Source organism: Panulirus ornatus, chromosome 41 (genome assembly GCF_036320965.1).
Source record: "Panulirus ornatus isolate Po-2019 chromosome 41, ASM3632096v1, whole genome shotgun sequence".
NCBI lineage: Eukaryota > Metazoa > Arthropoda > Malacostraca > Decapoda > Palinuridae > Panulirus > Panulirus ornatus.
The window spans coordinates 19405716-19421700 of NC_092264.1; the positions used below are offsets into that span (position 1 = coordinate 19405716).

Below are 15985 nucleotides of genomic sequence, written 5' to 3' on the forward strand. Positions count from 1 at the left end.
TGAGCCATGCATACGTTGAATATCTTCACCAACCAGTCAACAACACAGTCACCCCCCTTTTTTAGAAAATTCCACTGCTATACTATCCAAACCCGTCGCCTTGCCAGCTTTCCTCTTCCGCAAAGCTTTCACTACCTCTTCTCTGTTCACCAAACCATTCTCCCTGACCCTCTGAATTCGCACACCACCCCGACCAAAACACTCTCTATGTGCCACTCTATCATCAAACACATTCAACAAACCTTCAAAATACTCACTCCATCCCCTTCTCACTTCATCACTACTTGTTATTACCTCCCTATACACCCTAGCCTATTCCAGGTACCCATTTCATCAACCAGTCCCCAGGAGTGGATGAACATCTGGATGGACCATGGACCAATTACATGATAACAGAATTTTTATAGGAAAAAAAACATATAAAGGACCCCATCTTGATGGTAACCTTTTTGGTGGATCTATGGCAAGTAACAATGCTTCGTTGCTAACCTGTGTTTCTCTGAGGTTCGATGTTGGGCAGTTTCATAGCTGTCATAACGGTTAACTGAAATCATTTGCCAATTTATCTCTCTACTGTAGGGAAGCCTTTTCCTGACATTGTATTATGGGATTTGATAGATTATGAATGTACAAATTTGTTTCTTGAAGTGTTTTCACTTTCTTAATTTTCCTTAGCTTTTATGTATTAAGTTCTGTAAACTTCATCAGCCTCATTTCAGGAGTGTATATCAGAGCTCTGGCTTATGGAATTTACATGTACATATTCTAAGCCTTTGCATAGTCTGGAGGAGCACTTATGATTATACCTGTAATTTTTGTTTATCTTCTCAAACCCATCACAGTTGGTTTGGAACCCCTTCTAAATGTTCGTAGAGGATTCAGGTTCTAGATTTAGAAATTCTGTGTTTTGAATTCTTTTCTAGCCTTGTAAAACATCAAGGCTAGTGATTCTGCAAGAGTGGCCTATGGTAACTCCCTTTGATAAGTTTATAAGGTTCATGTCTTAGTATTTACTGACGAAGTGTTCTTCAATCTGTTCATCTCTCTTTCACAACCTGTAAGGGTTCTCGTAAGTTCCAGTTTTCTTGCAGACTGAGAATATTCTCTCTGACCAAATAGCATTTCACCAGTTCACAATGAAACTTTCTTCTTGATAGCCCTTTGAAAAGAAAAGAGTTTGCAAACTATATTGCAGTGTCTCATAGCCAATGAAAAATTGATGAATCACTTTGATCATTAGAGATTCTAAAGGGAACATCTTTTAGTATCTAGGTATCTTAAAACCTTTCTCATTATAAAACATGACAGCTTTTTTCATTGGAGGTTCCAGTCTCAGACAAAAGTCCACACCAAAGTTGGGCCTTAATTGAAACATACAGAGGTTAATGAAAAGGAAAAAGAAGAGACTAGGAAAAGTTTTGCAGATTTTGGAGGAAGTGAAAAACCTGCTTGCTAAAATGTACCAGTTCATTGTTTTTAGAAAAGACATGAGAGGGTAGAGAATTCCAAGGCTTTGAGGTGTAGGGAAAGAAACATTATGAAAACAGCCTGCCTTTCAGTAGCCAACATCCACACAGTAATAATGTGATACAACAGCTTACCAAGTATTGTATGGTCTAGCTAGTGGTGGTAGCACACAAGCAGCCAGTTCTAGAGAGCAAAAGCTAAAGTAATAGCTATAAAAGAGGGGTAGTGAACCACATTACCATTTTGCCTGTGTGAAGTACTCCAATCTAGTTGTTCCGGGTATATTTGTCACTCTTCTGCAAGCAATGATGGTTATCAAAGTCCCAATTTTCTTGCAGTCACAGAAGTTTCTCCCTTACCTTGTAGTATCACCAGTTCATCATGAAGCCTCCTGATAACCCCTGGTTATAAGAGAATTAATGAGTCTATGCAGTGCCCAGACTTTAGAGGAGCTCCTTATGGCCAGAGAAAATCTGATGAATCACTTTGATCATTAGAGATTCTGAAGAGGATATCTTGTAGTTTCCAAGAATCTTAAAGCCTTTCTTACCAGGTAGTATGACTCCCTGGACTAGTCTCATTTTTGTGTACCTATTTTTTATTTGTCATAGGCCATGAGTTTGGGAAGGTACCATTCACTGTTGGCCTTTTGGAGAAACTTTCTCTTGGAGGAGTGTCTTAAAGTGGTCTTTGTTATACCTATAACATGTCTATCAGTGATACCTCACTCTAGGAGTTGAAGGTTGATCTGATTTGGCCTTGGGCTGCCACCATCAAGGTAGGACCCTAGTGTGCAAAGATGACTCTTTAGGTAGTTTTTTCTATACAGGTTGAGTATCCCTTATTCAATATGCATGGGACCAGAAGTGTTTCAGATTTTGGATATTTTCGGATTTTGAAATATTTGCATATACAGAACAAGATATGTGGAAAATAGGATGGTATGGAAACATACCTCAACGTTTCAACTGTTCACCAGTCTTCCTCAGGAGATATCGATTCTAGCATTCGGTGGGATTGTTCCCCTGCAAATGATGGTCACCTGGTCGGAGGCCTTGGTGTGTTGCTCCCTGATTGTATCACTTCTCCTGCTGCCTCCACTGCACTGCCTGGCGTGACCAGTAGATGAACCCAAGCCTTGTGTTAACGTTGTTCTTAATCCCTTTCTTAAGGTAAACTTTCACACTATGATTAAATGGTTTGTCACTTGCCTGTAGTTGCCTTTGCATCAATGCTTTAGTGATAGTGTGAGAGCTTACCTAGAGGAAGGGATTAAGAACAATGTTAACACAAAGTCTGGGTTCATCTGCTGGTCATGACACATCAAGCAGCGGAGATAGCTGTGAACGGGTGGAGGCAACAGGAAAAGTTATACAATCACAGAATGTCACGCCAAGGCATTCAATCGGGGACCATCACTTGCTGGGGAATATGGTCCCACCAAATGCTGGAATCAGTATTGTTGAGGTATGTCTTGGCTCTAACCCATTTGTTTCCATACCATTCTGTTTCCCACATTTGTCATGATAGATAGTTGATAATGAGATATCTTGGAGATGGGACCCTAGTCTAAACAAAAAATCCATTTATGTTTCATATACAACTTATACACATATCCTGAAGGTAATGTATACAATATTTTTAATTTTGCACATGAAAAAAGTTTGAGTAACACCGAACCATCAGAAAACTAAGGTGTCACAACGTCAGCCTCCCATGTGAACAACCTGTGGTTGTTTGGCATCACCTTCATTCTTGACTGAATTTTAATGCTACTGATAAGCAATAATTTTCTTACCCTTATTCATAGAGAGCAGAAAATAAGCAAAAAACAGAGTGAGCAATGCATGAAGGTCTGGTGGTGACGATGGTTTGTAACAAACTGGCGTCAACAGAGCAACAGAGCCCAGCATAGGCAAGTGAGGTCAGGTGTGGAATTTTCCTCTTGCAATATCATGTTGCCACTCAAAAAGTTTCGGATTTTGGATCATTTCGGATTTCAGATTTATGAAGAAGGGATGCTCAACCTGTACTTGGTCCCTTGACAAAAGATTTTCTCTAATTCTCCCCCTCCATGTTGATATGTTTTTTGGCTTGTGGAACCACCTAACTTTGGAGAGAAGTGCAAGTTATGTTGTATGAAAAGCTCTTTCTCTGGAACAGTGTTTTGCAAGGATCTACTTGGTCCTGTTTCCCACCCTTCCATCTCTCTTTTTTTTCTGTTTTTCTGTTTTCTAAGAACAATGAAATGCATCTCTGCTGACAACTTTAGGATGATGACATTGCTAAATGAAGGTTTTTTTTGGAGGACATATTTGAGTTGAGTCATAAAGTCACTATTTCTCAAATAGCTAACAAAGGTTGAGGGTTGTTGATAAATAGGGGGTTTAGAGTTATAAGCCCTTGAAGTCCAAGACATCTCTCTCATGGCTCACAGGACACTGACCCAAGAGAGAAAGAGTTTTTTTGTACAGTACTTTTAAACTTACATAATTAACATACATGTACTGTATTATGCAAAGACAAATCTTTTAACTTTGCCTTCCTGCCCCAGAAACCCTTCTGTGTAGCAGTCAGATATTATTGTACAAAATTTTTTACAATGTAATGAGTTTATTAGTATTCTTTTATGTTTAATTTATGACAAAACATAAGGCAACACAGTACATCTTGTTCCATGTGGTGTATTATATCTGATATTTTCAGTGTTCATGTTACTATATGTAAGGAAAAGATCTAGTAATGATGGCACATCATCATCACTAAGTCTAGTGGGCTCAGTCATTTGCTGACGCAGAAAATTTTCTTATATACAGTGTTAGAACTTATGCTCGCATGACTTTCTAACTCTATGAGAGTCTAATTATACCATTCTGTTTCTTTATAACTGAAATCCCCATTGTTAGAACTTTACCATCTCTGAGGAGTGCATGTCTTGCTGTTTCCTGCACCATCATAACTGTTCTTTCTTTTTCGTTAGTTGATATTTTTTCTTGTTTACTACAGTTAGATGGAGGATTATAAATCATCAACACCACTTCGTAAAATCTTTCCTTGTTGTTTCCAATTATGTACAGTTTGAATTAGCCATTCATCAGCATTTCCTTAAACTTAATTTTACCCTTGATTAAAGCTTTAGACCCTGCACCCATCCTTGTCTGTTTTCTCTTTCCTTCCATGGTAACATGTACCCATCTTGATAAATTAGTTTAGATATTATTTTTTTATGTAAGTTTCATATCCACTTTTTCCACTTATATCTGATTTGTTTTGTTTAAGAGCATTAAACCTCCCTTCTGTCACATGTGCTTCTTCTTTAGTTTATTTACTCAATCATTGTTACTTCTATGTTGTACCTTTTTGGTGACCTTGCATGAGGCAGGGCGAGAGATGACCTGTTAACCTTTGATATCTGTGAAATTTGCTTTTGCTTTTAGTTTCTAAAGTCATCACACTATCAGTATTCTCTGGTTGCATACACCAGTTATGCTACCAATTCTCTCACTGGCTGCATACTCCAATCACACTGTCAGTACTCTCACTGTCTGCATACATCAAAAAGAGTTATGATGTATGTCAAAAATGTAGTATATAATCATTCTTTCCCTTGAAAACTTAAAAATGTGTTGAATTTATTCTTACCATACATCACTTGTAGCTTCAGTGTATGTTAGAGAATCAGCACCATTGCTTGGCCCACCATTATTTAACATGAACTGCTCATTATTAGCATGTTTTTGCTCATCAGTTGTGATTGTGCTTTATGAAATATATTGGAAATGAAATGAGATTGTAATTAAAGGCTTTATTTTGAATGTGTTGTGTAGTATGGTTATCTGCTTAAAGGTTTTCTTGTCATTCTTTGTGAATGGTAAGTTTCAGGAACTGATTCAGTTGTACTATAAAGATAAGAATTATAAAGTTCTCATGCATTGCCAAGCAGTTATAAGATTTTTCTTTATGTACAGTTGCTTTTGTCTTAGTACATGATATAGATACATGTATTTCTTATGTTAACATTCACTATAGATAGAAATCAGATACCAGAAGTTTACTGCAGATTTTGTTTACAGTTATCATAAGTTTGATTAATTATAGCACATGTGAAGCAGTGTGTGCATTTCAGTGTCTTGCAATGTCATTATATGTTATATGATGTGGGCATTACTTAGAATGCTCTGCCTCTACCTTTCTGCCTAAACTCAAAGCTTGTAGCCATTTTGATTTCCAATACTTACAGTTTGGTTATTTTATGCCTATTATACTACTATTTTAAGTTAGATTGCAGTATTCAAGTTTGTCACTTATGGTTCATTTGGCTTTTTGCATTAGAAATAGACTTTTATTGATGTGAATTATTACTTGCCCTCTGTCAGAAGGTTTGAAGTTCCGGTACCATTGTCAAGTGTTCTCGCCTCTACAGGTTCTGGCATTCCTGAGATTATCGCCCTTCTCAAAGGTGCTGGTTGAGGCTGGCCGCTAGATATCTGGCCCTTCGTTACATCACACACTGTACACGCACTTGCTCTCCACCCAATGAATCTGCACTCTTACAACTTACACACATTTACTGTACATTATTCATTCAATTTGTGAACTCTACACCCAGTTTTTTATAACTTACACACTCACACAAGATATATGTGTAGTACATCAAGATAGGTACTACATCCACACTATTTACGTCCACACGCTCCGACAAATATTTTATGGCTACAAACTACTAATATGCTCTGTACTTTATCAGAATGTGCCCACATACTTGTACCACATTCCCTGCACACAGGTTATAGTCAGACTACAGCCGCATCTTCTGCTCACACTCTTCTTCAGTACAAAATCAACATGCTTTATGCATGAAATGCATACACATCTCAACACTTAGCAATGTACTCTAAACACTTGTACATTATATTTCACATTTTTAGATTTACACTCTAAGTCTCTCACCCACTGTTTACCCTCCAGTTGTACACATGATATAACAGTGCTCCTATGCACTCTCTTACAACACATTGCAAAACACTGCAGAAATAAGTCACATTTATGTATACTTCATTCATATATTTGAGACACTCACACATGCACACAAACATGCATGACTCAAATTCAGCTTGCACAAATGTAAAACAATGAGGATGGTATAAAGTGAGAGGCCTCAGTATGATTAATGTTTAGCAGGAAATTGTGATATAGCCTTGGAAGGCGACATCATCCCTAATCTGTTGCCAGATTTCCATACAGTATTAGGAGCATAGTCTGACAAACTGTTTGCTGGCAAATATTAGCAGAGCTTTCAAGTATATGGAGAAGGAAATTTTTAGCAAGCTGTTTATATCCTACATTAGGCCAAAACTAGAATATACTTCTCAGGTTTGGTCATGGCATCTAATGAAGCACAAAGAGCTAACAGATAAGGCCCAGAGGAGGGCAACAAAGGTGATACCAGAATTAAGATAACCAGGTTAAAGAGTGAGGCTAGGGGTTTTAATTCCATCTTTGGAAGAGAGAAGAGCGAGGGGTGACCTGATTTCAACCTTTTTAGTTATAAAATGGATTGATGATGTGGACAATGAACAGTTCTTCAAGAGATATAAGAGGTAGATAGACCAGAGAACATGAACATGGAATTAAGGAGAAAACATGTAAAAAAAATGTAAAGTACTTTTTTAGTATCAGAGTATTGGATGAATGAAAGATGACTGAAGACATGGTAAATGCAGACAGTATATATAGATTTAGGAAGTTATATGATAATAGAAAATGATGAAGAGATGGGGCCCCACAAGTGTAAAACTCCCTCCCCATGCAGTCAGAATAGGTAATCACGCATGTGAGCACACTCATGCATGCAGTAGACAAACTACAAAGTTGGTTTCATACATGATTCATGAAGTTCAACCTAAGTAAATAAGGATGAGTCATAGCAAAAGAAGGCCTGAGTATCATAAATCAAGATATAAAGTGCTAGAATCTTTGTGGGAAAGAGAATTGGGTTTGACATCATCCCTAACCCATTGCCAGAGTCCTACCTAAGGAGGGAAGTTAAGGAGACTTAACTGTCTTCTTGCAAACATTTTTAGTGCATTCAGGTTCCTGGATAAGGAAAAATTTAGTAAGCTGTTCACATCCTACATGAGGCCAGTACCAGAATATGCTTTTCAAGCTTGGTCACTTCACCTAAAGAAGCACAAAGAGTTCAGAGAAAAGGACTGAGGAGGGCAACAAAGATCATTCCAGAATTAAAGCAGCAGGCTTTCAGGGGAAAGATTGAGGCCTTAGATTTGCCCATCAGGAAATGCAGAAGTCTGAGTGGTGACCTGAACTCAACCTATAGATTTTTAAACCAGACTGATGACCTGAGCAGTATATAGTTCTTCACAAGATGTAGGGCTAGAACAATCAAACGCTAGAGTATGAAATTAAGCAAGAAACTTGTTAAAAAAGATGTAAAGAAGTACTCTTATGGTATGAGAGTGATGGCTGAATGAAATATACTTCATGAGGATATAGTAACTGCAGAAGTTTAAAAAGTTATGTATTTGTACAGTACAAATAGGTGCAATGCAAATAGGTAATTACTTTCAGGCAAACACACATTCATGCTCTAATGCACAGTACAAATAGTTCCTGGCTTAGACAAGAGGTAGAATGAAGGATGAGTTATCACAGAACATAATTTTAAGGATATCATTTGAAGTTTCTAAGAAACAGCATCAGATGGAATCAATTACCTATTTGTACAATATAGGGAGGGATTTTAGCCTCATGGGGGCCCCCATAACTTGACTATTGTCTACCATCATAGAACTATGTATATTTTTGTATGCTGCCCACATTTCTCCATCCTCTTTTATTTCATTCCATCTTTCCCCTTTTGGATGCTATTAAATACTTTTCACATTTTTTTTTGACAGGTTTTCTTTGTGATTTCATGCTCTGCCCTCTGGTTGTTCAGTCCTTAACATTTCTCGAAGAACTGTTTACTGTTTACATCATCAATATCTTCTGAAAACTTTAAAGGCTGTAATCAGGTCACTCCTCACTTTTATCTCATCCCTTCCATGGCGGGCAAATTTAAGGCCTCTAGCCTTTCCCCATAACTTGGCTTTCTTAATTCTGGTAGTATCTTTGTTGCTATCCTCTGGAACTTCTCCATCTGCTCTTTATGCTTTTTAAGGTGTGATAACCAAACCTGAGCAGCATATTATGGTTTTGGCCTTATGTAAGATGTGAACAGTGTATTGAATATCTTATTCATGAAGCTGAATGCATTTCTAATGTTTGCCAGCAGTTAGTTAGTCTACTTAATCAGTATCTGATGGTGAGATTCTGACACCAGGCTAGGAACAATGTCTACTCCTAAGTCTCTATCACACACAGATTCCTATGCCTTTTTTTCTCCCAGATGATATTCATATTGGGGCCTTTCACAGTGAGCCATCCTTATTACTTTACACCTACTCACTTTTAACATCACCAACCATGTATCAAACCAACTTTGGAGTCTGTCAAAGTTTCACTTCCCTCAGGACTCTTGTAACATTTACAGACATATTCAGATAGGAGTCCATTCCTTCTTGCAAGTCATTCACATAGATCAAAAAGAGTAATGATCTCAGAAGAGTACCCATTGCTTTCCACCCATGGTCTCAACCCATTCTGAGAAAGCTCTTCTGGCATGTATCCTTTGTTCCCTTCCACCAAGATAATCTTCTGTCTATCTCAGAGAAATCTTCCCCTTATTCCTGCCAGGAGATCCATCTTTTAATCAGCCTCCCATGCTGTACAATTCCAAATATTTTCTGGCAGTCCAGGTACAAACAATCCACCCAGCCTTCTCTTTTGTCAAGATGTGACCTCACTCTATCATAGAAATCTGAGATGTTTGTTAAGCAAGACCTTTCCATAAAACCATGTTATCTCTCACTAAGGTAATTTCTCCTGTGCAGGAAATCATCCATTTGCTTTCTGATTATCTTTTCTAGTGTCTTATAAACCACACTCGTCAGGGGGACCAATATGTAGAACAAAACCCCTTCCTGGTCTTCTTTCATATGTACAGGTATGATGTTTACTCTTTTCCATTCTCTTGGCACTTTGCCTCTCTCTAGCAGTATCTTGAATAGTATTATAAGAGGTTTGTCAAGTGTGCCTTCACACATCTCCAGCTCATGTAGTTAAAGCCCCTTAGTTTTCTGTTAATGTTTTTCTTGATATCTCATTGCTTTTTAAGACCTCTTCCCCATTCCATATCACTGGTGATGGGCTGTAGTGTCTTCTGCTATGAAAATCCTTTTGATATCATATATTATCATGTACAATTTTCTCTGCATTCACCAAGTCCTGAGTGGATCTGTTCCATTTATCCACCTGTCTTATACTATAAAAGTGTATCTTTACATCACTACTTACAAATTTCTTATTCAATCTCATGTTATGTCCTCTAATTGTACGTGTGTGCATGTGCATGTACTTAACCCTTTGTGCTGCATGAGGAGGGAGTTTTACACTTGCAGGGCTCCATCTCTTGAACATTCTTCACTGTCATACAACTTCTTAAACTTGTGTGTCCTGTCTGCAGAAACACTTCTTTAATCTTTTTTAACAAGTTTCATGCTTAATTTTGCATTATATCATCTGGTTGCTTCAATGCTACATCTCTCAGAGAACTGTTTGCTTTCCACATCATCGTTCTGTTTTAAAACTTAAGAGTTGGTTTCAAGTCAATTTTAAATCTAGCCTTTCCCTGTAATTTTTTTTCATACTTGATCACCATTTTTTATAATAGCAACATAGTACCTAGAACAGATGAAAAAAGGCTGCATAACTCATCCATGCTCTAGCTGTAATTTGTAGTGCACCAAACCACAGCTCCCTTTCCACAACCAGGTTCCACAGAACATTTCATGATTTATCTCGGCCACTTCACATACCCTGGTTCAGTTCATTGACAGCATGTTGGCCCCTGTATACTATATCATTCCAGTTCACTCTATCCTGTGCATGACTTTTGCCCTTCTGCATGTTCACACCCTGAGCACTCAAAATCTTTTTCATCCCATCCTTCCATCTCCATTTTAGTGTCCCCCTTCATCTTGTTCCCTCCATTTATAATGAATATATCCTTTTTGTCAACCTTTCCGTACTCATTCTCTCTATTTGTCCAAACCATTTCAGCACACCTTCTTTAGTTCTCTCAACCACGTTCTTTTTATTACCACACCTCTCTCTTGCCCTTTATTACTTAGTTGATCAAACCACCTCACACCACATATTGTCCTCAATCATTTCATTTCTAACTAAACACCACTCATTTTTTTTTAGTACCATCTTTGTTACCCTCCTATGGACCTTCTTTAGTAGCTCTTTGTGCTTCTTTAGGTGAGGTCACCACACTTGAGAAGCATACTCTAGTTTTGGCATTATGTAGAACAGGAACAGCTTTTACTTGAAAGCTATTTTGATATTTGCCAGAAGACAGGTTGTCTCATTCATTATTCTCCCAATGTGGGACTGTGGCAACAGGTTAGGGATGATGTCACCTCCTAGGTCCTTTGCACACACACACACACACACACACACACACACACACACACACACACACACACACACACACACACAAACACACACACACACACAATCTTGAAGCTTATTTCTTGCCAGATGATAATCATATTGAAGCCTTCTTTCACTCTCTCCTATCTTATTATTTGAGTGTTCAAATTACAGTGGCATAAGTTGAGTATTCCATTGAAATTATATGGGAGAGTATTGACTGAGAGGGTAAAGGCATGTACAGAGTATCAGAATAGGAAAGAGCTGTGTAGTTTCAGAAATGGTAGAGGATGTGTGGATCAGGTGTTTGCTTTGAAGAATGTACGTGAGAAATACTTAGAAAAACAGATGGATTTGTATGTAGCATTTATGGATCTGGAGAAGGCATATGATAGGGTAGATAGAGATGCTTTATGGAAGGTATTAAGAGTATATGGTGTGGGAGGTAAGTTGCTAGTAGCAGTGAAAAGTTTTTACCAAAGATGTAATGCATGTGTGCGAGTAGGAAGAGAGGAAAGTGATTGGTTCTCAGTGAATGTCGGTTTGCGGCAGGGGTGCTTGATGTCTCTATGGTTGTTTAATTTGCTTATGGATAGGATGGTTAGGGAGGTGAATGCTAGAGTTTTGGAGAAAGGGGCAAGTATGCAGTCTGTTATGGATGAGAGGGCTTGGGAAGTGAGTGAGTTGTTCACTGATGATACAGCACTGGTGGCTGATTTGGGTGAGAAACTGCTGAAGTTGGTGACTGAATTTGGTAAAGTGTGTGAAAGAAGAAAGTTTAGAGTAAATGTGAATAAGAGTAATGTTATTAGGTTCAGTAGGGTTGAGGGACAAGTTGATTGGGAGGTAAGTTTGAATGGGGAAAAACTGGAGGAGGTGAAGTGTTTTAGATATCTGGGAGTGAACTTAGCAGTGGCTGGAACCATGGAATCAGAAGTGTCACAGGGTGGGGGAGGGAGCAAAGGTTCTGGGAGTGTTGGAGACTGTGTGGAAGGCAAGAACATCTCACCGAGCAAAAATGGTTATGTTTGAAGGAATAGTGGTTCCAACAATGTTATATGGTTGCGAGGCATGGGCTATCGATATTGTTGTGCAGAGGGGGGTGGATGTGTTGGAATTGAGATGTTTGAGGACAATATGCGGTGTGTAGTGGTTTGATCGAGTAAGTAATGAAAGTGTGAGATGTTGGTAATAAAAAGAGTATGGTTGAGAGAGCAGAAGAGGGTATGTTGAAATGGTTTGGGCACATGGAGAGAATGAGTGAGGAAAGATTGACAAATAGGATATATGTGTCAGAGGTGGAGGGAAGAGGTGGGAGACCAAATTAGAGGCTGGAATGATGGAATGAAAAAGATTTTGAGCAATCGGGGGCCTGAACATACAGGAGGGTGAAAGGTGTGCTAGGAATAGAGTGAATTGGTATGATGTGGTATACCGGGGTGGACGTGCTGTCAGTGGATTGAACCAGGGCATGTGAAGCATCTGGGGAAAACCATGGAAAGGTCTGTGGGGCCTGGATGACAGCTAGAGACTGAGTGTGAATGAATGTGGCCTTTTTCATCTGTTCCTGGTGCTGCTTTGCTGGGGTGAGGGGGAGAAATGCTATTTCATGTGTGGTGGGGTGGTGACAGGAATGGATGAAGACAGCAAGTAGGATATGTACATGTGTATATATGTATATGTCTGTGTATATATATATGTATGTATACATTGAAATGTATACATATGTGAGCATGTGTGGGCATTTATGTATATACATGTGTATGTGGGTGGGTTGGGCCATTCCTCATCTGTTTCATTGCGCTACCTTGCTAACGCAGGAGAGTGTGGTTAAGTATAATGAAATAGATATAAATGATTTGCTTTGGATGAAGTTCATCAACCATGTATCAGAACATCTTTAGATTCTGTTTAGGTCCCCTTTGTAAGCTAATGCAATCTTCCCCGCTCTTCACCTTCTTCATAACTTTTGTAGAGGTCCATACCTTCAATCAGGTCATTCACACATATCAAGAAGTGTAACATTTATAAAACAGAAACCTGGGGCACTCTGCTGGTGACTTCCACCCATTTGAAGAAAGCTCCTCTGACATACATCCTTTGCTCCCTTCCACTAAGATAATCTTTTATCCATCAGAGTACCTTCCCCATATTTCTGCCTGGTATTCCTGCTTTTTAACCATCCTCCCATGTGGTACTGTGACAAATGCTCTCTTGCAGTCAAGATACAAACAATCAATCCAACGTTCAATCTTGTCTAAGACAGAGCTTACTCTCTCATAGAAATCCAAGAAGTTTGTTATATGTGTCTACCTTTCCCTAAAACTGTGTTGTCTGTCTCTTAGGTAATTACTCCTTTGTGGAAAGCCATCTATTCATCCATTTGCTTTCTGATTACTTTCTCCATTACCTTACAGACCACACTTGTCAAGCAGACTGATCTGTAGTTCAGCACTTCTTCCTGGTCTCCTTGGCACTTTGCTTTTCTCCAATGATATATATATATATATTTTTTTTTTTTTGTGTGTGTGTGTGTGCATAAATACCTGTTTGTAATCGCCTATTTGCACTGTATGGGGAGTGTTTTAAAGTCATGGGGCCCCATCTTTGAACATCTTCTACTGACATACAACCACTTAAATTTACAAATGCTGTCAGCATTAACCATGTCTTCAGTTAGTCTGTTCCATTCATTCGACACTCTTATACTATAAAAGTAATTATTTCTTTACATCCTTATTAACAAGTTTCTTAATTAATTTCATGTTATGTCCACTGGTAGCTCTGTCCCTACATCTCTTGAAGAACTACACACTGTCCACATCGTCGATCTCTTTTGAAAACTTAAAGGTTGTGATCGGGTCACCCCTCACTCTTCTCTCTTACAAGGTGGGTAAATTTAAAAACCCTTGCCTTTCCCTATAATTTAGCTGTCTGGTACAATTTTTGTTGCCCTTCTCTGGACCTTCTGCATTGAGCTGCTTGTGCTTCTTTAGGAGTGGTGACCAAACCTGAGAAGTATATTATAATTTTGGCATTATGTTAGGATATGAATGGCTTACTAAATTTTTTCTTATCCATATATTTGAAAGCTTTTCTGATATTTACCAGTCAATAGTTTGTCTCCATAACAGTTCTCTCAATATGAGACTCTGATGACAGGTTTGGGATGATGTTGACTCCCAAGTCCTTCTCACACACAAAATCCTGAAGCCTAGTTCCTGTTTAGTTTTGTTTCATCCTTATTACTTTACATTTGTTTGGATTGAATTCCGTCAACTGCATTTGAGACCAATTTTGGGGTCTGTTTAAGTCCTCATGTAAGCTGATGCAATCTTCTTTTTACTCCTTACATGACCTTTGCATCATCTGTAATAAGATTCAGGTGGGGTTCTATACTTTCAGGCAAGTCATTAATGTAGATCTTGAAGAGTAATAGTCCTAGAACAGAACCCTGTGGCACTCACTGGTCATCTCATCCCATGTGGAAAAGGCTTCTTTAACATGAGTCCTTTGTTCGCCTCCCTCTTAGATAATCTTCTTTTACCTCAACCCATGTGGAAAAGACTCTTCTAACATGAGTCCTCTGTTCCCTCCCTCTTAGCTTATATCCTATCCATTATAGGAGTGTGCCCCTTATTCCTGCCTGGTGATTCAGCATTTCAATCAGCCTTCCATGCAGCAAAGTGTCAAATATCCAGATACAGACAGTCCACCCAGCCTTCCTGTTCATCCAGGACTGAGCTCATTCTGTTGTAGAACTCTGAGAGGTTGCTTACACATGATTTTCTTTCCTTAAGATAATTTTATATCTCAGGATCTATCTTCTCTGTAGAAACTCATCCACTTGCTTTCTGATAATCTTTTCCAGAACCTTACATATCACACTCCTTATAGAAACCAACCTATAGTTCATAGCCTGTTCTTGATCTGCTTTCTTACATATAGGTATGACATTTAACTTTTTCCATTCCCTTGGCAGTTTTCCTCTTTCTAGTGACATCTTGAACAGTAATTCAAGTGGTTTATGTAGCATAGCTGCAAACATCTTTAGCGTATATGATGAAAGTTCACAAGGACCATGTGATTACATATTTGTACTGTACGAACGGGGAGCTTTACATTCATAGAACCCCACCTCTTGAATATTTTCTGCTGTCATACAACTTCTGGAATTTGTTTATGCCATCTCCATCAACCGTGTTCTCAATTAGTCTTTTGTGTGTGTGTGTGTGTGTGTGTGTGTGTGTGTGTGTGTGTGTGTATGTATGTATGTATGTGTGTGTATGTAATTATGTATGTGTGTGTGTGTGTGTGTGTGTGTGTGTGTGTGTGTGTGTGTATGTGTGTGTGTGTATATAAGTATGTGTGTGTGTGTGTGTGTGTGTGTACCATTACCTATGTGTTATTGGTTATTTGTACATTATGGGGAAAGAGATTTACATATTTGAGGCCCCATCTCATTTAATTTTTGCACCATCAAAAAGACTTTTGAACCTTTGTGAGTAGCCAATGTACACTTTTTTTTCTGTGTTAGCTTAAACGCCATGATCAATTAAAGCCCTAATTGACACCTGTCATATAATAATACACCCAAACCACAGCTCCCTTTCCACATCCGGGCCCCACAGGAATTTCCATGGTTTACCCCAGACGCTTCACATGCCCTGGTTCAATCCATTAACAGCACGTCAACCCCAGTATACCACATCGTTCCAATTCACTCTATTCCTTGCACGCCGTTCACCCTCCTGCATGTTCAGGCCCCGATCACTCAAAATGTTTTTCACTCCATCTTTTCACCTCCAATTTGGTCTCCCACTTCTCCTTGTTCCCTCCACCTCTGACACATATATCCTCTTTGTCAATCTTTCCTCACTCATTCTCTCCATGTGACCAACACCCTCTTCTGCTCTCTCAACCACACTCTTTTGATTACCACACATCTCACTTACTCGAT

At 38.7% G+C, this 15985-nt stretch overlaps 1 protein-coding gene across 14 annotated transcripts in view; it reads left to right on the forward strand.

Moving 5' to 3' along the window:
- Positions 1-15985, forward strand: part of LOC139761747 (chloride channel protein 2-like) — a 618856-nt gene that overhangs the window by 179492 nt on the left and 423379 nt on the right. For 11 of the 14 annotated variants that reach the window (XM_071686178.1, XM_071686169.1, XM_071686168.1 and 8 more), the window contains one exon: positions 5891-5926. The exons of the other annotated variants lie outside the window; for them this stretch is intronic. In XM_071686178.1, the coding sequence (XP_071542279.1) occupies positions 5891-5926 (36 nt within the window). The remainder of the gene's footprint in view (positions 1-5890; positions 5927-15985) is intronic. 14 annotated transcript variants of the gene reach the window in all.